Source organism: Poromitra crassiceps (genome assembly GCF_964638095.1).
Source record: "Poromitra crassiceps genome assembly, chromosome: 23".
NCBI lineage: Eukaryota > Metazoa > Chordata > Actinopteri > Beryciformes > Melamphaidae > Poromitra > Poromitra crassiceps.
In genome coordinates, this window is record NC_139639.1 from 1,203,671 (window position 1) to 1,227,420 (window position 23,750).

Consider the following 23,750-nt stretch of genomic DNA (forward strand, 5'->3'; position numbering starts at 1 on the left):
AGAACTTGAAACATCGCCCACATACTCAATTTTATAAATATAGATGTAATAAAGAAGGCCTAATTATTTAATAATAGAGGTATAATAAAGTATTAGTCTCCATCATCCTCTCGGCTGGGGTACCCACAGCCCCCATGAGGTATACTTTCTCTCATCTCTCACAGGTGCTTTATTATCATTCACATGTTTTCTTAAAATAATGTTTTTTCCTCAGACGACATTAACTACATAACTAATAATGTTTTTATATTTGCTATGATGGTTGTTTCTGCAGTTTATTCTTGGGGTCCCCAGGGACCCTAGCCCTTGTTGGTAGGTCTGTGTCGTTTATTGGCTGTGATTCAGCGAGCATGTGAACAGTGCATGATCAGGGCGGGAACAAAGTGACGTCAGGAGACAGACAGACCAATAGCAGCGTCTGTTGTCCAGCCTATGAGGATTGTACAGTAAATACTATGAGCTCTCCCTCTCTCTCTTGCTTCTCCTCTCACACTGCAGCGATGCACGGCGGGCAGAAAAGCACAGACGGGCCCACTACTGACAAGTAAAAACGTTTGCTCGAACCAGGAAGAATCACACCAGTACGAACCTACAGTTTGTTAGCTGTCGGGAAGCTAATCTATACAGACAGATTTGTCGACGGCGAGGGGGAGAAAGAGAGAGAAGGAAGAGAGAGGGGGGCTTGTCGGCCCATTGCATCCTGACTCATCCTGGTTTATCATCGACGTCGGTTCTCCATCGAGCAGCTCGTCCTCTCGGAGGCACAAAGCAGAGGCAAGGGGACCCAAACCCGCCCTCCACCCTCTGCCGCAGCCCCGTGGTGCGCTGCCTGGCAGAGCATGCTCTATAATGAGCCAAAGGGACACATTGGTTCATTTGTTCGCCGGAGGGTGAGTTAACACATTTCATTTTGATTAGGTGTAGTAGCGTTGTTCATGAAACAGCACTCGCTGCATGGAAACGTAAACATGTAATGTGACGTTATTGTTTTGATAACCGTCTAAACAGCTGGGAAAACACGGCTGTTTTTTTTCTTACCCGTTGCGCGTTCATGTGCTAGAATTTAGCATCTGTCTGACTGTCTGTAAAGCGAAAACAATAAAATATGGTTTCCTGTCAAACCCTTCAAAATAAGACCCTTACTGCTAACAAAAATACCGAAGTGAAAAGCAGATTAGCAGTGAATACAATCCAGCGAGTACAATATTGGACCCAACAATAATTATGCTAATAAATACAAGTGTTTTTCTCCCAAATGTCCTTGTAGTGGTTGGTATGATGATGTTTCTGTTTTCCAAACGACACGATTTATCGCTTTTATTTTGAAATCAACTTCCGGTGTTCTAGCGATCTCCGGTTAGCTTGAGGCAGCTCTGCAGCAGAAACGGGATCTTGCAGCTGCTTGTAATGGCTGCAAGCCATGATCCTGATATGCAGCTCGAGTTTTTGCTATTCATCTGCTCCATGGATTTGTGCTGTTGGCACCTGGGAGATGAATGAAATGTCAGTGATGGTAGGTCAGTGTCTGTGGTGAAACACCATCACCAGGCCCAGGAGTCAGCAAAACAACAATGTCACATATTTACTGTATGTATCTCTTTGTTTATTTATTGATAAATATGAATAGCCATGGAATTAAGTCACAACCCACTTAGATTTATTTTTATTTTTTATTGCAGACTACTAGGCCAACTGTAAATTAAACTTACACCTCATACAATAGGTCAGTGTGTCTACACTGTGCACAGCACCTCAGCTGTGAAGTACACATTCCCAACAATGTGTTTAATCAAACAACATGTAAAACACATCTTTCCTCAAAACCAGAGGCCTCATCCTGGTGCTTCCCCTCTCCGCCACTGAGCACACACATGCAGCAGTGAGCGTCGCCCTCTAAACTAGGCTAAAGGTCGCCGCTGCCTCTCTGCATGTATGTGGGTCGGACTATTGAAAGCCAGGCAGCGGTAAATATAGCCGGTGCTACTCAACAGAGACAGAGCAGCAGCCAGAGGAATTCACTGCCGTACCGCCACAACTAGCATTCTCTGAACTTGACCCACAGAGCGTTGGGGGGGACAGCTCGTCACTACGTCAGTCGGCAAGCAAGTTCCAGCTGTGTGGCGATATGACTGTGAAGTTTTGTCTGTACTCTCTGTACAAGTCCTATTGTGGGCTTTGGTCACAGCAGACAGGATCAACAAACACAGGTCTTACAATATAGTGACAGAACATTGTTTTAAGACAACTTCTACTAGCCCAAGGCTGTAAAAATGTATGACTTCATATCACATTCGTGAAATATTTGATCAAATTAAAAGAGCAGCGGCCCTATCTTAGATCCACTTATTGTCTGCCACACTTGTGTGCTTTCTCTGTCCATTAGAGTGTAACTGTGTCATCTGAAATATTGATACCCCAGTTTTTCTCGTATTATCAGGGTATGTAGAAGAAGGGGCACCCGCATTCATCTTATCAGGGTGAAATTGAATCAAATGATTGGCATTAGTTTGTTTGCACACTTGACAGTTACACTCACTGTCGAGGTCAAAGTCTTGGCAACACCACGCGCACACGAGTTCGCTAGGCACATCTCTAAGCAGTCATGTTGTCCTGTTTACTTTGTGTGACCGAGTGTGAGTTCAGCCAGGGTAACTTAGGAGGAGGCCAGACAAACTTGTAAAGATCTTGTAAAGTCAGTCATATAATGTTAAAACTCCAATGACTTCAAGACTCCCGATTTACAAGACAACAAGTAATCTGAACAGAACCGCGATCTGACGACTTCGACCGTCGTGTAGCATATCTGTACTTTTAGCTGCATTTGAATCGGCGTGCTCAATTCAAAACTTGACTCAAATCGTTCAAAGTAAATAAGTAATGTCATGACACCGCCTCCTCCTCCCACCTCGTGGTCAGTTTCTGCTCACCTCCACCATGAAGTCAGTCAAACGCTGTAGCCGCCCGCTAGCTTACATGTCACAGTATATTGCTTATCACAATGCTAGGACACGGTGTCTTGATTTCTTAGATACATTTCAGAGTCTATATGAATAACAGACTGTCTGTCACAGCCAGGCTTGTATGACCAGTAGAGAGGTCAGGAATAATAATATAATAATAAACTGGCAGGGGGGATTGAATGGCAAAATATAGGTGTGACTTGGCCCAAGTGTGAGATGTCTCTGGTGTCATTTTTCCACATCATTAATTTGATCTGTTTGTCTTCTCCGTTATGATCGCCCATGTGAACGCCAAAGCAGATCCTTGAATGTATAAATGAATCTCTCTCTCTCCCTCCTCTCTCCCCCCGTTCCTCTCTTTTTCCCCAACTCGCCTTCCCTCTCCCCTTTTCTATCCTCCTCTCCGTTCCTCCTCTCCCTCCCGTTCTAGATGTGGGGGTACAGTGGGTGCTATTCTGACTTGTCCTCTGGAGGTGGTGAAGACTAGACTCCAGTCGTCCACCGTCACGTTCTACATCTCTGAAGTGCAGCTCAGCACCGTCAACGGAGCCAGTGTGGCGCGCATGGCCCCACCAGGGCCTCTGCACTGTCTCAAGTAAGAAGCAGATGTGCTACGCCAGAGATATTATAATGACTATAGATGGGTCACCGCAGGCTCCGCCCATTCTAACAAATGGTAGCAGGCAGCAAGTCTCCTAAATGGGCGTGGTCAACCATTGACTCAGACCTGCCGCAAGTCTCCTAAGTGGGCGTGGCCGTGGGAAACCATGGGCAAAAACCCAGGTGATAAAATGACAGGAAGTGAGTGTCGGGAATGTCTATTCCGCGTGAAGTCAGTACAAGTTGTGACCGGGCGCGGAGCAAAAGAGAGCGCTTCTGGTGTGAATGGTGCTCAGCTAATATCATGTTGGCTTTGACTGAACACATCTCTAGCTTCTGTGGCTGTGATAAGCGCATCATATTTCTAGTGATTTGGTTGGAGCTGGCTTATAAATACCATTAGGTAACTAAAGATAGTATAGAATTGATTTCCAGCATGGTAGGTTGCATCAAATCCTCTGATATTGATTGAGGGGAACAGACTCTAATCTCTTGTATCTCGACGTGAGGCGGAGCCATTACGATTACGGTATATCAAACGTGTTTTTACAAGTGGTATCTGGACACAGTCTGATAGAGTATACTTGTCAACAACTCAAATGCGAATGGATCCCATTCCCGTCAATAGAATAATAATATGAAGCTATGCCATAACAAGCCAATACGGTGTTTAGCCCACATCAAGGAGCAATCAACTACTTCTTCATACAATACGCCTACCGATCTTTCTGGTACCCAGGAAGGGAGGCACACTGGGGGGGGGGGAATACAGTCAAGATTTGATGATTGATTCCGCAAAACCGTGGCAGCCATAAGCTGATTTTAGACCGGAGAATCAGGTTTTATAGGAATCTACGTCTTCATGTGCGCCGTCCGGTTTTGCAACATAATCATCCGGCACCGTAGCCAATATCGCCACTACATCGCAACTACAAACATTCTCATCTCCCACTTCATAGCTACTGTAGCCAACATCCCCAAACAACTACAAACAAAATACACTGACTCTTGTGCCCGCTGGAAAACACAAACTCCCGTCCAATCCTGGCGTTCTCCTATGTCGCGTGCATGGTCGGGTGTTGCCCAAAAAGATCATATATACGGAAGATGAACACTCCAACTTCATTGACAGCAACATCCACATTTTTCTTCTCGCCGATTCTCAATGGCTTCCTTGTTTTCCTCGGGAGTACAAAAAAAACTTTAACTGGCGATTTTTTACATTTGTTGTCTGCGCAGCCCACCACACAACAGCTTTTAGCTATGTTTAATTCAAGGAAAATGACGCTGGTGTATGGAAATAAACGGAGCTTTTCCCCCGTGATGGGCGTGGCCTATTTCATGCAGTGTCTCTATGCCTAATCTGGCGTAGTCGTTAAGTGTGTGATGTGATCCCGTTTTTTCAGTCGTCATAAAGAAATCTGCGTGGGTTAGTTAGTGTATCGTATACATACACCCAGTCTTTTCAGAATCTGTTAAAAGCTGCATGGTGTATCCCCAGCCTTATCAAGGCTACCAGTTGACCTTTGGAATTGCACGGCCCCATCCCATGACAGCAGGCTGTAGTGTTATGAAACCCTGAGATTGTCATATTAGGTCAGTATAAATTGCCAGATGGGGAGACGGTCCAAACGTTTTGGCCCTTCCTCTTGACTCAGCTGTGTAAAAGGAGACACAGGGAGCGTTTGTGTGTATTTCACACATACCAACATCTTGCCCGTTGCCACCAGTTTTTTCTTTTCCTGTGTCCTGTTCATTCTTTCAGTCTTTTTCTCTCCACTCAGCAGTTTTTAGAGAACAGCAGTGTCTCCAACATAGAGATCCTCTGCACCAGATAATCTTGATAACTATCTTTAAGATTGTGCTTATTAATGGCACCCAATAATAAGCATAATAATAAATTCACATTTATTCTCATTTTGACTTTATAAGCTCTTGTGATGTTTTGGTTACCTCCTCCAAACCACCGCCACAAAACTAATGTTAGAATTATTACACAATAAATCACCCCCCCCCCCCCCCCCCCAGATACAGGTTCATGCTATTTCTGTTGTTTCAAACCCATAATATTCGCCTGCTGAGCCAAGTGGAATTTGAAGCGAACTCAAAATAGTTCCATCCTGCCTGAACGATCTGCTGCACGGCTGTTTACATGGTGGTCAGGTCAGTGGAACGTATCCAAATATCAGGGATGCAAACTAGTCACCTTTAGGTGACAATCACCGTTTTCATCCCAAAATAGGAGGATCTCTGAGTGGTTTTGTGTCTGCCCTGGTATCTGTCACCTTTTTCACTCTCCATGACTTTTGCATCCCTGCAAATTCAAGTTCTCGGTGCCAGTAAGTGAGCTCTCATTTGGAACTGCCCTTTTGATGACATTTCCACAGGTCCAGTGCCAATTTGGCTAGCAACATGATAACAGTGGTGAGATGAGTGGCCTAACTTTATTGGAGTGAATGTTCCACATACGCTGAGTTGCTCCACCTTTGTTCTTGCTCGAGTGTGACACACTGGCAATCTGCTTTACCAGAATTGCTTTTCACATTTGGGCCGAATGAGAAATGATTCAGAATCACCAGCTGTTTTCTTTGTTTGTCAGCTTCCCTGGTTGAGCAAAGCTTTGTTGTTGCACTTGCAACCTAGGAAGACCTAGCCTTTGGTTAACACATTGTACTTCAGCCCTGTAGCTCCAGAGACTGCAGTCAATCCGAGCATTGTTTTGGGCTCAACATGGCTCCTATGCTGGGCCGCCGCATATCTTACCCGGGACAAAATGATCCCATACGATGGCCCCAACTCCAATTAAATGAGGCAGAGGGAACCTCCTGACCCCTGGGTCCCAGGTCCCGGGACAACTGTTGTCCCCCCCCCACCCCCCGGTCCTGTCAGCAAGCCTGCTCCTATGCCGCCACAACAACCCAACTTTGTGTCGTGTCCTTGAGAGAAGCAGCACTAGCAGAAAGTGAAACCGAAACCACGCACTGGCCCACTACACAGAGAGCGGAGCGGAGCGGGAAAGGGACGAGTAGAAGGGAAGGGAAAAAACCCACAGAAGATAAAGTGGGTCAACAGGGTGTGAATGCACGCCAGGTCCCATTTTAGATCTCATCAATTAATGAGTGGCGCTTTGTGACAGTGGAAATGTCTCTGTATGTCATCATGTACGTTTAGGCACTGACTCAGGATTCTTGACGTAATATTACTGTAATTCACTGGAGAGGAGGAGGACACATTTCTCATTTCCTCCCCGGCCTGGATGCCTTGATGCTTTTTCACCAAGGGAATAAAAATACCTAGAAAAGTCTGACAAATGTTCCACAAGCTAAGCTTGAGTCTGTGAGCCAGCCTCACAGACTCATATTCAGGCCACACATGCAGACGTATCATACACCTGTACATATGGACAAAAATCAAATTATACAACGGTGCTATAGTTCTCACATCTTACTTATTTAGCAGGTAAAATACAAAATAACTTGATGAATAAATAATAGTGAATAAATATATGAAGCTAAATCATGCAGCAATATTAAACACTTGACAAATTGACTGTACATTCTCACCTTCAAGAAATTCTCATAAAAGGAATCAGTACCTTCAAGGTACTATTCACCTTATGTAGAAGAGACCGTCTGGCTTGAGACACTAACAGGAAGTGTAAACACAATCGGAACTTCCGATTGTATTTTACGCTCATAAACCTAGTCTGACTCATAATGTGAGTCAAACTAGGTTTGACCAGCTGAGTCAGACTAGTTTGAGCAAAACAGCCGGCCTTTTGAACAGGAAGTCATGATACAATGGGTCAAGTGGGCGGGGCTACATAAGGTGAATTATGTGACGTTGGAGAAAGATTGAGTCAACAAGGTTCTCATTCCCAGGTCATCAAATATTAACGCTTTGGGGTTGTGCGCTGGACCGGACCACCGACCCAAAGCATCAGTCTTTGACGTGGAGGTGAAATGGTACATATTAGGGGTTGCATGACTCAGCGTGACGTCACTGCCACCCAAAAATGCGTAATCCCGCGGCAGCTAACTAGTATGAGTTGTGCAAAGCAAACGTTAATATCTCAAAAAGTATACGTCACATCGCTTATATTTTGACATTCTGAGTGAGAGCAGAATTAGCAGAATTTATACATCAAATTAGAGTTTGATGTATAAATTATGCATGTCGTGTTAAAGTTGTGTGAAATGTCGCAGTTTTTAAATTGTAAACACGGTCAGACGGCTAGAGTCAGACGCCCAAACTCAGGCTCCATAGGGTTCCATTGCCGTTGCCACCCAGTGATGCGGTTTGTTTACCAAAATGCTGGTCGGCTGATCCCTCGTATAAAGTCGAAGCAACATCGACTAGTCTTGCTCACTGAGTTGATGACAGCAGCCCCTGAAGCAGGATGAATGTAAAAACAACCATAATATGCAGTACTTGCTCAGATAGTTTTCACAAGCCAATTATAATATTATTATAATATAATAATAAGCCAATTATAATAGTATTATAATTGGCTTGTGAAAACTATCTGGGAAAGTACTATAATATGATCGGAGATTGACTGTAACGTTAGGGCCAGAGCCGTATAATAGACGTATAATAGAAGAGTTCCGACATCTCCATTCACTCCAATGGACCAGTTTTTTTCCAGGAAGTAACGTCCTGGAACTCTTGAGTAAAAAAAGCAGCACTGTCGAGTTGCAGCAAAATAGACAGTTTGTGTTGTACTTTGAAAGGGTTTTTCATCCCTTGAATCAAATTGTACATTATCAGCTTTATTTTAGCACGCAAAAGTAGCGCGAGACCCATTCCTGGCTGTTCATTGGCTAATGAGTCTCGCATTTTGGTCCTCCGCTGACGCCACTCTCTCTCTAGAGCAGTGGTTCCCAACCTTTTCCAACTCAGGGCCCACTTTTATGTCTCAAAAATGTTCGCGGCCCACCTCCGACCCCATAAATACAAAGGCCATATAATGCGTTCTCAGAGCACTTTTTTATTGAAAATTGAACATAAAGGACTGAACTGAATACAGGAGAAACATGTTGGAAGCTCCACAGTCACTAACACAGCACCTGTAACATGTTGCAACACCTTCAGTATTACAGTTTTCAAGGAGCTGTCCACACACACACACACACATACACACACACACGCACACACACACACACACACACACACACACACACACACACACACACACACCAATCATTCAAGGAGCTGTCCATCAGCACCACACAGATGTCAGAAATGACAAGCAAGGGGCTGTCTGTAACAGGCTAATTAACAAATGATTAATAAATAACGGTATCCTTCAACAATGGAAAAATGCATTCTCATAACAATTTGACATCCAATATCAGATCCAAACAAAATCCAAATATCAGAAGAAAGCCCATTAAAACGATAGGGTTACAAATAAACACAAACCCAATATAAAGATGATGTAAAGATGAAACTTCAATTCAAGCAAAAGCAATAACATCAAAGAAACAAAAATCATACTTTTTCAAGTATGATTTTTCAAAATCTTTAAAAAAAAAATTGAAAAAAAAAAAAAAAATCAGATTTTTTTTTTTTCAAAAATCATACTTTTTTGGAAATGATTTGGCGGCCCACTTGCAATACCTTCGCGGCCCACCAGGGGGCCGCGGCCCACAGGTTGGGAATCACTGCTCTAGAGGACACTAGTTAGTGCTAACAGTTTGATGCCCGGGCTGCACATAATGTTTGCCTGTAATGTAACCATGTAACAATGTAACCATATTGTTCACATAGCCACTCCCCCCTCCTTTGATCATATGCCGCCGCCCTCACTGCCTGACTGCACCTCCTGTCCAACTGGAAGCAGGCGGCTAAACTCTCAATAGAAACCATGTTGTAACGTTATCTCTCCTCTTCCTTAACCACCTCCTCCTCCCGAGGCCGTGTTTCCTTCTCAGCTCTGGTTGGGGATTTGTTTATTTAAAGGGAAACGGTGGTGAACTGAAACGTGCGAGGAAACGTGAACGTTCGACCTGGGAACCGTAGCAAACACCTGTGCACACCGTTTTCATAGCTATTGAGCACACACACCCCAGCGGATCCCTTTAACGTTTAGTAGGCTAAACAATTGAGCGGCTCTCAACAATAAAAGTAGTCGTCTGTTGTTCTGTTTGTATATTGTAAAAAAATTAAAATAAAATAAAATAAAAAAACAACAATAAAAGTAGTCCCAATAGTGAGATAAATGACAACGAACGTGGGTGGAGCTACATAGTTATAAGTTAAATAACGTCGCTTACTACTTTGATTACCAAATAAATCTAGAAAAAGTAAATATAGTGTAATGTGTGGAAAAAGACAAGATAATAAAAGAGCAGCTCTGGCAGGCTGTTGCATCCTGCCTGGGGCAACCAACCACCTGGCGACTTTTAGACGTCCTCCGGTAAGCATTGGCGCGTGATCGTTACGCTGACACGTTGACATGTCAATGAGTTCATGCAACCCCATGTACACTACACACATATATAAATAACTCTTGCTGCGAAGATGTCGGCTAGAAGGTCGTGAAGAAGAGTGATGAGTTTGAAGGCATGTCGATTCTGAAGGAGGTCACTGGGATGGCCTGGAAAGGATCAGAGACAGTCTTTGAACTCGTGTGACAGCAGAGAGGTTTTTTTTATCAGGGAGCCATCTTGATAACACCACTGTAAACTTAACATAGCGAGACACGTGCCGTTACTTTCGCCCCTCGACCTGCAGATGTTGAACCTGCGTACACTGCCGGGCTGTATTGAGGGGTCGTGACCCTGCAATCTGAGCCCGACTTTCTGGCAGATTGCCCAAGGCGAGGTCGTATACCTGGCCCATCGTGGCATGTGCCTGGCAGCCCACGTTGGATGTAAAGAGAGATAGCTGTAAACAGTCACATGGCAAATCACTGCGCTGTTTGCCGTCTGACCTCAAAGACACGGATCTCTCTCTAGGGCCCAATCAATAATAATAGATTGGATTTATATTATATAGTAGTGGTCTATTCCCTCGCCTACCGACACAAGGGCCGCAGGTTCACTCCCCAGTTGTTACCACAGGCTTGATCGGGCGTCTCGACTACTGTACAGTACAGAGACAATTGGCCGGGTCTGCGGGTGGGAAGCCGGACAGGCAGGGATATGTGTCTTTGTCGCTGCACAAGCACCTCCTCTGGTCGGTCGGGGCGCCTGTTCAGCAGGGAGGGGAACTCCTCTGCACATGCTGCGTCCTGCCGGTGAAACCTCTCAGATCCTTGGATCTCATCTGCCTGGGTGGAGTGACTCAGTCCCTGACCCTTTCACAAAGATCTACTAGGGCGTTGCATCGGTAATATCATCAGTGACATCATCAGTGACATCATCATGTCACATGTAACAGTATGCTCAGAATTCTGACTTTTTTTTTCTCAGAACGCTAACTTTATTTTCTGACTTTATTCTCAGAATCCTGATTTAAACTCAGAACTCAAATAATTTTTTCCCATGTGGCCCTAATCGTCTTCAGTAGTTTTAAATGGTGCGTGTATGTGTGGAATCTCAGTGACTGATCGGGGCATGGCGTTGATGGGAAACAGGCTGGTATTTCTGAACCTGCTGATCTGGGATTTTCACACACAACAGTCTCTCTAGAGTTGACACAGAATGCTGGTGTGAAAAAGCAAACGCATCCAGGCAGGGAGCGGGACAGTGGACTGGTCAGAGGAGAACATCCAGGCTGGTTGGACAGTGGACTGGTCAGAGGAGAACATCCAGGCTGGTTGGACAGTGGACTGGTCAGAGGAGAACATCCAGGCTGGTTGGACAGTGGACTGGTCAGAGGAGAACATCCAGGCTGGTTGGACAGTGGACTGGTCAGAGGAGAACATCCAGGCTGGTTGGACAGTGGACTGGTCAGAGGAGAACATCCAGGCTGGTTGGACAGTTGACTGGTCAGAGGAGAACATCCAGGCTGGTTGGAGCTGACAGAAAGGCAGCAGTGACTCTCATAACCTCTTTGCCTCTCAGAGTGCACAACAACACATCAATCGTTGACTGTCACTTTTATTTGTAGCCGCTTGACATTGAGCTGAAAGTAGGGATGTCGACGGTTAACTGTTAACCGTTTAACCCGTGGAGAACGTCTTTGATCGGTTAAGCATGACGGTTAAACGGACAATTTGCATGTTCACTTGCATACAACAGTGTTCCTACACTCTTCCTACTTTGCGGAAAGCAATGTTAATATAACTATATTAAAACATGGCACAAGGGTTAATAAAACTTGATTTGGCAATAAATATGGTTGATGTCGATTTTCATTCACACCTACTTGTTTGATAGAGTGACTAACAAAAAAATGAAGGGAAAAGTGTCGTCAGGAATTGGTTACTAATTGATTGAAGCCATGTTAATGTTTATACATGTTAAGAATATTTAACTCATTCTCTCGCTGTGCCTGTCTATTTCTCTGTCTGTCTCTCTGTCTGTCTGTCTGTGTGTCTCTCTCTGTGTCTTCCTCTCTCTCTCTCTGTCTGTCTGTCTGTCTGTCTCACTCTCTGTCTCTCTCTCTGTCTGTCTGTGTGTCTCTCTCTCTCTCTCTCTGTCTGTGTGTCTCTCTCTCTGTCTGTGTGTCTCTCTGTCTGTCTGTCTCTCTATCTGTCTGTGTGTCTCTCTGTCTGTCTGTGTGTCTCTCTGTCTTCCTCTCTCTCTCTGTCTGTCTCTCTGTCTGTCTGTGTGTCTCTCTGTCTGTCTGTGTGTCTCTCTCTCTGTCTTCCTCTCTCTCTTTCTCTCTCTCTCTCTCTGTCTGTCTGTCCTTCTCTGCAGGTTGATATTGGAGAGAGAAGGACCTCGGTCACTCTTCAGAGGGCTGGGACCCAACCTTGTGGGTGTGGCTCCTTCCAGGTATGTACAGTGTTGACCGTGCTTCTGGTTAGATTGCATGCCTCCTCTTCCTCACTTGAGTCAGTGCTTCTGGTTAGATTGCATGCCTCCTCTTCCTCACTTGAGTCAGGAAAGCTGGCCTGATGAAAGACACTTTATGTCCTCGGGTGATTGTGATCAACAAAGTGCGTCACCAACAGAATCAGCTGCTGTTATCCTTACGAGAATGAGCCGCTATAAAAGAACAAAGTAATTTCTGCGTCACCGTACTTCCTCTCTATTCCTCTATTGCATCACACCTTGGCAAACCTGAGGGTTGTCTTACAACCCAGGTTTTACGAGTGAGAAGGAGGATTCTCACACTATGCCAAGCTGCTCTCTCCCTGCTTCTCCAGTTGGGTCGCTGCTGTGAGCAGCTTGGCGTAGTGGGAGAATCCGAAGTTCGAAACGAAGTAAAACAATATCCGTTGCAGAATGTATATTTTTACTGCTAGATCTTAGCATATTTTTATAAGCTTCCTACTCAATCTGTGCTTAGCTTGGCACCAAATTATACACCAGATCGGCAATACGTCATTTTGTAGGCGGCTCCTGGCAGCACATGTTCCCGCCCCCTCTTAGGCGGGAAACACAAGCCTCTCCCCGTTGACTTCAATGTAAAATAGCACTACCAAATTTTTTTTATAGAAAAATAACAATCAATCTCATTTATTAATGACCCCAAAACACTTATCACCATGGGTCAAAGTAATATTTCCGGTGTATCTTGCCAATTCTATGGCCAGACGAGTTGTAATATATTGCCATGTCATGGTGTTTTTGGGTCATTAATAAACGAGATTGATTCTGTTATTTTTCCAAAAGAAAAATGGTAGTGCTATTATACATTGAAGTCAACGGGGAGAGGGGCTTGTGTTTCCCCCCTAAAAGGGGGCGGGGCCTAATAGCCGATCTGACGTATAGCAGTCAGCAAATAGAGAAGAGAACTGAATGAGTGTGTTCCTCCTTGTAGCTCCTGAGCGTGGCTGCTTAGCAGGACATAAGTCAATCAGTGTCTGAATGAGACGGCAGCAGCTGCAATGCACCCGTCATGTGACTAGTGTTGCTGTCTAGCTCTCCCTAGCTCCTGCCGCATCACATGGCTATCACCATCACCATCTTGCTGTTGGTTGGTTGTGGTCTCCATCTGACTCATCCTCTTTCCACACTCTCATCCTCTGTATCTCTGTCTCTCTCACCACGTTTCTCTGTCTGTATCATCCTTCTAGCCTCTGGCTCCCACAGTCTCTTTGCTATCTCACTCTGTCGGCCTCAACCGTGAATGAACAAATTCATGCCTGCGTGTGTGTGTGTGTGCGTGAGTCAGTCCTCTTGGACGAGGCTACTTGTGCAGCTGTATATATGGCAGCTTGCTGCCTGGTGGCGCAGCCTTAGCGAGCTGAGCTATATATAGTCACATAAACAGCAAACCCAGTGAACTCATATCTGACATCCTATATGAAGGAAACCCCCAGGGGGCACGGGGAGAAGGTGCAAACTCCACACAGAAAGGCCCTTTTGACGACCCCACCCGGGCGGTGGGCACTCGAGGACATGCGGACGGGCACGCACTCCTTCGGCGCTCACAGCGTCCCAGGTGGGAATCGAACCCGGGACCTTCTAGCCGTGAGGCGACAGCGCTTACCACTGCGCCACCGTGCCCCCCAGTTGTATGCAGTAAAATCGAGCTCAAACTAGAAGGGCACTCGGAGAGCGCGGTCCTCTGCCAAGGCCAGTCAGCTATGATATGCAAGTTTCAAGTTTCATGAAATTCGGGCCAGTAGTTTTTCTCCCTAATCCTGCTAACAGACAGACAAATGGCACTGAAAACAGAACCTGACATGAAAACAGAACCTGACTGTCTATGAGTAGAAAACAGCACCCTGACTCTGGAAAGCTAAAAAAGAAACCGCGCCCCCCAAACCTCAGCACACTGCTGCTGAACATCTTGACGTCAATGAGAGCGTGGTTCACACAGGATATGCCACTGGAGCTCATTAGCAACATGCACGTGCACACACACACACGCGCACACACACACACACACACACACACACACACACACACACGCACACACAGACACACACACACACGTGTGCATACAGAACAGCTTGCACCACCAGCAGCATCAGTCAGACCGACTCATCATTATATCATGGGGACACACATGCACGCACGCACATACACACTCACACAATTCAGCTCATATTTGCATAGCTGCCTTGCATGCATGCTCTCAATCCAGGACGAAGTGAAGGGCAGTGCGTGCGTGTGTGTGTGTGTGTTTGTGTGCGTGTGTGTGTGTGCGTGTGCGTGTGTGTGTGTGTGTGCGTGTGCGTGCGTGTGCGTATGCGCGCGTGTGTGTGTGTGTGTGTGTGTGTGTGTGTGTGTGTGCATGTTTTCAGTCAGGTCAGTGGGTTTAATCCCTCACAGCGGAAATGTTGACTTGAGTAAATCCGGTGATTTGAATTTAGTTGGGTGCAGAATCATGGGAGTTAAATCTGCCATGAAAGCATGACATGATTGAAAACACACACACACACACACACACACACACACACACACACACACACACACAGATTTGACCTTGCATATTAGCTTATCTTCAATTTACTGCATGCCCCGCTGCAAATTAAACTATATTCAATTTGTGCAATTTCTAACTTTTCTTCTGTTTTTTTTTTCTCTCGCGGTGGTATTTGCTGCAGGGCGATCTACTTTGCGGCGTATTCGACAGCCAAGGAGAAGCTGAATGGCGTGCTGGAGCCAGACTCTACCCAGGTGCACATGGTGTCAGCTGGGCTGGCAGGTAATGATTGCTCCCTTACCCCCCCCTGCTGTCTGTCTGTCTCTCTGTCTGTCTCTGTGTCTGTCTCTCTGTCTGTCTCTCTGTCTATCTGTCTGTCTGTCTTGCATCTGCAGTGGACAATGTAGCTCACTGCTGGGGTTTAGCTGCATAAGAAACATCTGTGAGACAATTATTCACAGTTTGTCTTTGTCAAATAGATTTTGTTTTTTTATTATCATTTAGTTTTGAGATTTTTTTTTAATTAATTTTGTATTCCAGGGTTTCACTCCCTTCATTTCCCCCTTTCGACCCCCTTTCCATGTGGGTTGTGTGGGAGGGAGGGAGGGAGGGAGAGATATTGACTAGTTTTAAAGCATAGCTTCTTGCTAGCTAAGGCATGCTAAAGCTAAATGATATATTCTTGTTGTAATGACACATTACTTAGCAGCCTTTCACTGTGGCTATTTTGAATACAAACACTAGGTGGTTTATCCGAAAGCACAATTTAAGACTCTCAGGATCAAACTAACCTCCAGTATTGATTGTGGTCACAATAGGCCACTTTGTTGGCTGTAGAACCAAACCCATAAAAGATTCATTTATATGTAGTGTGTAAACAACGCACCGCCCACATTCTATCAAAGGCTTTCAAAGTGAAGAAGAGGCAACTCATTTCCCCCTCTTTGCCATTTCACAAAAAATGCTTAAAAAAGTGTCACACTTTGGCAAGACATGAGGCACATGGCATCCACGCAGGCTTTCTGTTCTACATACTTTCACCTATTGTTTCCTGAGCCTTTTTGCCTTCTGTGAATAGACCCAGTTACTGAGATAATCACGTGTGTGGCCATTTAATGTGTTGGCAGCATTCTGCTCTGTAACAAGGCAGGAGGCCTTCACAGTCCACGTGAAGAAGAGGCCATTTGTCTCGCAGCAGTCGTATAACAACCTACAAAAAAGAGACAAGACCGAGCAAACCGACACTTAACAGTGTGTGCCATTTTTATCAGGTCTAATAACAACAATAATAATAATTCATGTCACTTATAAACCGCTTTGCAGTGGCCCAAAGACGCTGACAATATGAGCGCCCGTGTGTGTCATTGCTGACGTTTCTATATTTCTACCACTATTGTTCTAATACTGTTATGGTATGTATATATCTGCCATTTTACAAAGAGAAGAAAAGACAAGGTCCTCAAAGTTTAGGTTGTGCTTTCTAGCCCCATCCTCCTCTCCCCAATGTCCTCCATTTTTTTTTCTCCCCTTCCGTGCACCTTTCTTCTTCTTTGTGCCCTCTCATGTTGAGGCTTCTGCAGAGGACCCTGCATGGTTTAACATCCCAGTTATTACTTAAACAGTGTGGCTCTGTGTGTATAGAGGCGAGAGCACGGCCCCCAAAGGTCAACTGGGGCCCCTGGCACTCGGGCGGACGCGTCAGGTAGCACCCCATTTCCTTACACTGGTATGATGATAACCATGGTGATTTTTTTAATAGCTACTACTACTAGTATGTTCATAATGGTTATTCATTGATTAGGATGATGATGCCATTGCTGGCAGCAATGTGTTTATTGCTGACCTGTAGCTCTGGGGGTCTCATGATAAGGTGATATCATTGCTTAGTCTTGACACACACACCTCCCCCCCCCCCCCCTCCCTTCCCTAGCCTGATGCCTTGTACCATCAACACATTAAATGTAAATGAATAGAGAGGCAAAGTGACCGCCTACTTCCTGCTTCAGCACTGTACCAGAGATTTGTATCCGCTATTTATTTTCCCATAGACATTTCGTAAAATGCTTATAAAAATAGTTGTACTGGTTCAAACCAAACGGTTCAGCTATATTTAGAATTGGGAGAGAGAATAGAACATTTCACTCTGACCGAAACTTTAAAAAAACGACACCGAAAAAATATTTTCTTTAAATCAGCAATTTTTTTTTAACGTTTTGGTCCGAGTGAAATGTTATGCGGTCTCCCCTGTTTCTAAATATATCTGTACCGTTTGGTTGGAACCAGTAAAACTCTTTTTTAGAAGCATTTTACGAAATGTCTATGGGAAAGTAAATGTCGAATGAAAATCTCTGGTACAGTGCTGAAGCAGGAAGTAGGCGGTCACTTTGCCTCTCTATAGCACATAGATCTGTGAATTTGAATATATCAGCACTAGAGAAATGCTAACCTTGTCACTGCTACAGAACGCTATAACCCATGTTCTTGTCTTCATTTCATTTTTCTGTCATCCATCACCACCATTTGTGCCCCAGTAGTTGTTGTTTCTCCCTCCCAAGGAGAATCAGTCTATTATACCAAAACCTGTTACTATTTCTCCACGACTTTCCTCATAAATGAGTTGAATTCTCATTAGAGAAAGTTCGACCACTCACATTAACAGCAATGCAGTTGGTGAGGATTTCGAGGCACCAGTTTTACAAAACACAGATGGGAGAGGCAGAAAGTGTAAATGTGTAGATAAGATGCAGTGGAGCTATGGAGATCTAATTGGTTAGATAGCGTTTGGTGTCATTAACACTCACAGTGTGTCTGACCTACTGACCGGGCAGAACGAGGGCAGTGAGTGAGTGAGTCACCTCTTCACTCACGGTGGCCTCTCGTCATTGTTTAACACAGGGTGGGAATTTCGTCATTTTAGGGTCAAAGCCATTTGACCTTCAGCGTCGCAATCTTTTTTTTTTTTCGGGCACAAGGCCACATGTCACGGCACAGAGGCGGCCATTACTGCGGCTCTATTGACATGAAGAGCGATTTTATTTAAAAAAAAATCGGTGTTTAAACGAGCCAATGACGCATCCTTTGCATAGGCTACATTAAACTGAGACCACTGACGCTTTTAAAGCAACTGACAGTAGCAGGCTGCTAGCAGGGCACTGCTGCCATGGTGGCTTTAGGGATCTCGGGTCGTCACGGCCAGTGGGAGGCGCTACGGTGAAATTACCCACCCTGGTTTCATATAGTTCTGTATATAGGCCCGTTGCCTATATTTATCTACCCTACTCTGTATGTGGGATACAGGCAAGGCTACAGAACCTACCCTTGACCCAAAAGACCCAGACAAACTCTGACACAGTAGAAGTAGTTAAACAGCTATTTAGGACTGAGTGATTTTTAGAACAGGGTTCGTACAAAGTCTTGAAAGTTTGTTTTGAACAGTCATGTTTTCAAGGTTAGGAAGAATATGCATGAATTTGAATATACTTGAAAAATGCTTGATTTGCAACGTGTGTCATCTACATAATCACTCATGGAAAACAAAAATCTGTTTAACACCTGAAATGAGATGATCCCGTCGTCATATTTATTGTCTCCTCGCGTCTCAAGACACGGAGCGGACCGCGGAGTGGACCGGAGCTAGATTGACTGGACATGGGCCCTGAAATGAAAAGGGCAGTTTTTCTGTTCAGCTCCGCTCTGCTCCGCGTCATGAGGGCGACCATCTGGCTCTCAGCGCTCTGAAAGTGCTTGAATTGTACTGTTAAAAAGCTGTATGAATAGGAAAAAAAGACACGCACAAGTCGCACACCCAAAAAAACACTTCTTCCATATTCTCTGAGCAAAAGCATCTCGATATTATTTAGATATTATTAGATTAGATTCATTAAAGAATCTAATCTAATCCAAAAGCATCGAGTTATCTCACACCATTCAGTTTAGATACGTGTCCCAATGATGCACTCAGAAAGCCTAGGGCAGAGCAGCAAACGTACCCCCCCACACGCCTAGATAACGGCTTCCAAAGTTTCTTTGCAGCGTCACCATCTCCCACAGCCTCTGTGCTGTGATTGGTGGGCTTTGCGCCGGGGGAGGAGAGCTTCACTCACTCAGCACTCCCCCTCCTTCCAGCTGTTTGAAACTACAGCACACTTTTCAGTCTCAGAATGTAGGTCAGATTCCTGTGGTAGGACTGCAGTGCGATCGTGTCTCTATAGAAGGATCCTGGCACACAGAGGGCTCGTTGACCTACATGTGTATATACTGTACATATGTGTACTGTATATACTGTGCATACGGGATATATATACCCCGCATATTATATTATATATGAGAGGTAGTGCCACTTCCCTATGACCGGGTAAACGCCTAGCTAATACACATTTTCCGATCATGATTTGTGGGCCTTGAACTAGGTTGTGGACACAGTCTACTCTTTTTGTGAGCCATTTATTTACAGATAGACATTGAGTGTTTTAGTAAGTCTTTCTGCAGGTTGTGATGTTGAGCTGGTCTCATGAGTCCAGAAGGAGGCCACCTGGTTTCGTTTACTTGTAAAGTAGGTAAGTCGAGTATTAACAGGCTGGCTCTCTGGAGGCGTGTTGTTCTCTAGACTTGCAGGAGCATCTAAAAGTTACGTCTGTATTTATTTCAGTCAACCTTGGCTGCCCTCTTAGACTGAGATTTGGGGCTAGTTGAGTTGTGTTTATATGCTCTACTTTTGAGTAGTTTTTCTTATTTTGGACATTCATTCACACTTTCCCATACTCTCTTTTGTCATTATTGACTTCATCCTCATGCAATCACACACACGTAAAATGTCTTCATATTTCATCACCATCGTCCACCTAAAACAGTTTGTTATATAGAACGACAAGGTTAGCATTTCCTCCTGCCTTTCTGCATTATCCACCTTGTCCCTGACAGTTAGCCTAGCCATGTTGATTTCATGGAACATTTAATTTCACCCTTCCTAATAATTTTGTAGATTATGATAATGGCACGATGGTTATGAGGAATAACCACTCTTGTATGCGCACTTTTCAGTTTGTTTATATATATATATATATATATATATATATATATATATAATGTGTATATAGGGCTGGATATTGTACTCGATACCTTTAAAGTTTAAGGTATCGACCGAAATAACCCAGTACCACCAAGTAGTATCGAAACTTCTCCAGTCAAACGATACCTGCGTTTGATCGTTTTTCTACACTGATCTAGAACAATGATTATTTGTATGGTTTTGCTCGCAGCCAATCACCGCAAAGCATTCTTCGTTTTAATGCGACGTGTGATTGTCCCACTACCGCAGCAGCTACAACAGCCCATACCGCCTGTGTGGTGGTGAAGCCGAGTGTGGCAGTTCAGCGTGCCGAGATGCAGTGTTGGGAGTAACTAGTTACCAAGTAACTAGTTACTGTAACTTAACTACTTTTTTCAGTAACTAGTAATCTAACTAATTACTTTTTCAAATTCAGTAACTGAGATACAGTTACTAAAATAGTAACTGGGCTAGTTACTAGTTACTTTAGGACATGAAAATAACGGACAACTTCAGAGGATTACCCAGTTTCTGATCCTCAGACCTAGTCCGGGGAGAGAGCTGCAGCCAGAGCCCCAGAGGCTAATGACCTTGATAGGCTATAAGCCTCCCCAATAAGCGAATGTTCAATGCCACACTGTGGCACAGCAACACTAACATAATGTGTGCATTAATAACAATCGAAGCGGACTTTTAAAAGTAACGCAAAAGTTACTTTCCCTAGTAACTAATTACTTTGAAGTAACTGGTAACTTTAAAGTAATTAAATTACCTTTTGAGAGAAGTAACTAGTAACTGTAACTAATTACCAATTTTCAGTAACTTTCCCAACACTGCCGAGATGCCACCAGAACATTCAAAAGTATGGGGGGAAAAATTCATCGAATATGATCTAATGAAGTACACACGAGTTGGTGGTACTCATATTGGTACTGGTATCGTAATTCTTTTAAACAATACCCAGCCCTATATTTTATATATCTACACTTGTGTTTTACCCCCCGCACTACTTTGGATAACGCTGGTGAGATGGTGCCCCATTAACTAGATATCAAGCACTCACCTGAGATGGGTTGGGCTGGTTTCTATGCAATCAACATTTTCTATATTCCAGTTGATTAAAGGGATCCATGAAAGGATGGATTGGGGTGAATTGAATGTGTGAGAGGTAAGATTACTATCTTACTTGCTTAAAAAAAAAAGATAGAAATGAAATTAATATAACATATGAGAATAATTCAGAGGGATGGGGCTTCGGGTTGGTGGGGGTCTCCTCTCCACGTACCTGTTCAGACACTCAGGTGGGCTTGGGGGCGGGACAGGGTGGGTGGTGATGGAGGTTGGGGGGGGCGGGGTTGTGACTGCTGCTTGTGTGTGACTGTGGTACAGAAAAGCCTGTGTCTATTTTAGGGCTTTACTGTAAAGCTTTCACCCCTGCGTGATTGGGTGGGAGACCCCCGCCATCTGAGCCCCCCATATCTGCAGGCTACTAGCTGCAGCGGGGAGGAGCTGGAGGAGCTTTGCCCCTCCCTCGTGAGTACACGCCATAGACGCTACTTCCTTCTTCTTCTTCTTCTTCTTCTTCCTCTTTATGATCTTCTCTTCAACAGACCTGTGTCATCCATGTCTTCTTCACGGCAGTCGCCTTAACGTAGGGCTGTGTTTGCATCGATACACTCTGTATTGCTAGACTCATACCGGTCTCTTAGCTTATCTACTTCTCTCCAACCGGCCGCGTTTTATTTCTGCTCTGTACATCATTTCAATCACCAAACCTAAACCGTGGCTTTGTGATACAAAGCGCACATTAATTAGCTTGACGTGCACATATTCATAACGCCATGTTGTATTATATTGTGCAGCCATCTTTCTCCTATTACTTGACACACCACAACGGCTGCACAATAGAGAGGCAAAGTGGAACGTCACTTCCTGCTTCAGCAGCACTGTATCAGAGATTTTCATCCGCCATTTATTTTCCCATAGACATTTAGTAAAATGCTTATAAAATAGTTTTACTTCGTCGAACCAAACGGTTCAGCTGACGCTATAATCGGGAGAGACCATAGAACATTTCACTCCAAAACTTAAAAAAAAAACATTGAAAAAATATTTTCTTTAAACCCGCATTTTTTAAACGTTTTGCTGCCAGTGAAATGTTATGCGATCTCTCCTGTGTCTAAATATATCTGTACCGTTTGGTGAACCAGTACAACTGTTTTTATACGCATTTTACGAAATTGTGTATGGGAAAATAAATGGCGGATGAAAATCTCTGGTGCAGTGCTGAAGCAGGAAGTAGGCGGTCACTTTGCCTCTCTATAGCCTATCAGCTACAAATGACATCATAGCGCACACACACACACACACACACACACACACACACACACACACAGAGATACACACACAATTACTCACATTGTTAATGCATTGTCGAGGGCCTGATTATTGATTGAGCCAAAGCTAACCTTGAGCAGTGCTATAAAAGGCAGATAGACAAGCCAACACTCCTGCCTATTGAACCTGTACTGAATTCCACCCCAGCGACTTTCCACTTTAGTCCTTCTGAATAATTGAAGAATCTTCTCCAGACACCATTTTGTTTCTCCCTGCTGTAGTTGCTGTGCTAGTTGTGCTAGTATCAGGGCCTACAGCCAGGACTCGCACTTCTCTAGTGTCTAATCTCACTCTGATCTAGAGGAACCATTGCTTTGTAATATGAGGGCTCGCATTCATCGACTAATAAATGAGTGCACGGATGGTTCTTAACCTAACGATGAGATATGAGACGTTACAGTGATGTTGAAACTAAGAAGAAAAACGCTACGATTTGACTTGAAGTCAAGGAATGGCAGATCTGTTTGTAATGTGGTAAAGAAAGGCATGTGTGCATCTATTTCAACCTTAATTGACATTGTAATGAATGATATATAAAAACAGACTGCCTCTTTAAGCTCTTTAAGCTCTTTTAACCTGAGCTTATGTTCTCATTTTGATTCACTCCATGAGGGGTGTCACTAGCATAACACGTTGATTCAAAGAAATTCATCAGTACTGCAGTAAAATAACATTTCTCACTCTTTTCAATTACGAGAAACATTTTCTAAGATGATAAATTAATGAAACAAATAGCACATAAACCACTCACAGCTTAAAGGAACAGTTCGGCCAAAAATGAAAATTCTGTCACCATCTACTCGCCCTCATGCCAGTTGAAACACATGTGAAGTGTGTCCATATAATGCACAGAGAGGTTGCCAGCACAACTGGAGAGAAACCCAGCCACCTTTGACTTCAGTGCAGTACAACTGAATTCGATGGTGACTGGTTGTGCTGTGTTATATGGACAAACTTGCCAACAAAGAAAATGCCCAGCTGTGTTTCAACTGGCATGAGGGTGAGCAGAATTTTTATTTTTGGGTGGAATGTTCCTTTAAAGATGACATTGATTGTATGCACTATGGGTAGTTAAGGTGCTTAACATCAGGAGGAGAGTTTGGTTTAGAATAATGCACCTGGGTGGCATTTCACACAAAGAGGATCAACGTGTGGAAAAGCATCTACTACAGTACTGTAACTCATAGACTTGACCTTTCAGATAAAAAGATGGAGATTAGAACGTTGTTGATAGATATTTTCATTCAACCAATTCATTTGTACAACACAGTTTTTGGAATCCAATCCCTCATAAGTAAATCAAGTGAGCTGAT

The 23,750-nt window shown here is 44.1% G+C and overlaps 1 protein-coding gene across 1 annotated transcript in view; it reads left to right on the forward strand.

The window, feature by feature from the left end:
• The first annotated feature begins 523 nt into the window (after window positions 1-523).
• Window positions 524-23,750, forward strand: part of LOC310796940 (solute carrier family 25 member 36-A) — a 30,332-nt gene continuing 7,105 nt past the window's right edge. Inside the window, exons 1-4 of the mRNA XM_083659190.1 lie at window positions 524-890; window positions 3,391-3,555; window positions 12,371-12,448; window positions 15,175-15,275. Of these exons, the coding sequence (XP_083515316.1) occupies window positions 850-890; window positions 3,391-3,555; window positions 12,371-12,448; window positions 15,175-15,275 (385 nt within the window). The 5' untranslated portion in view covers window positions 524-849. The remainder of the gene's footprint in view (window positions 891-3,390; window positions 3,556-12,370; window positions 12,449-15,174; window positions 15,276-23,750) is intronic.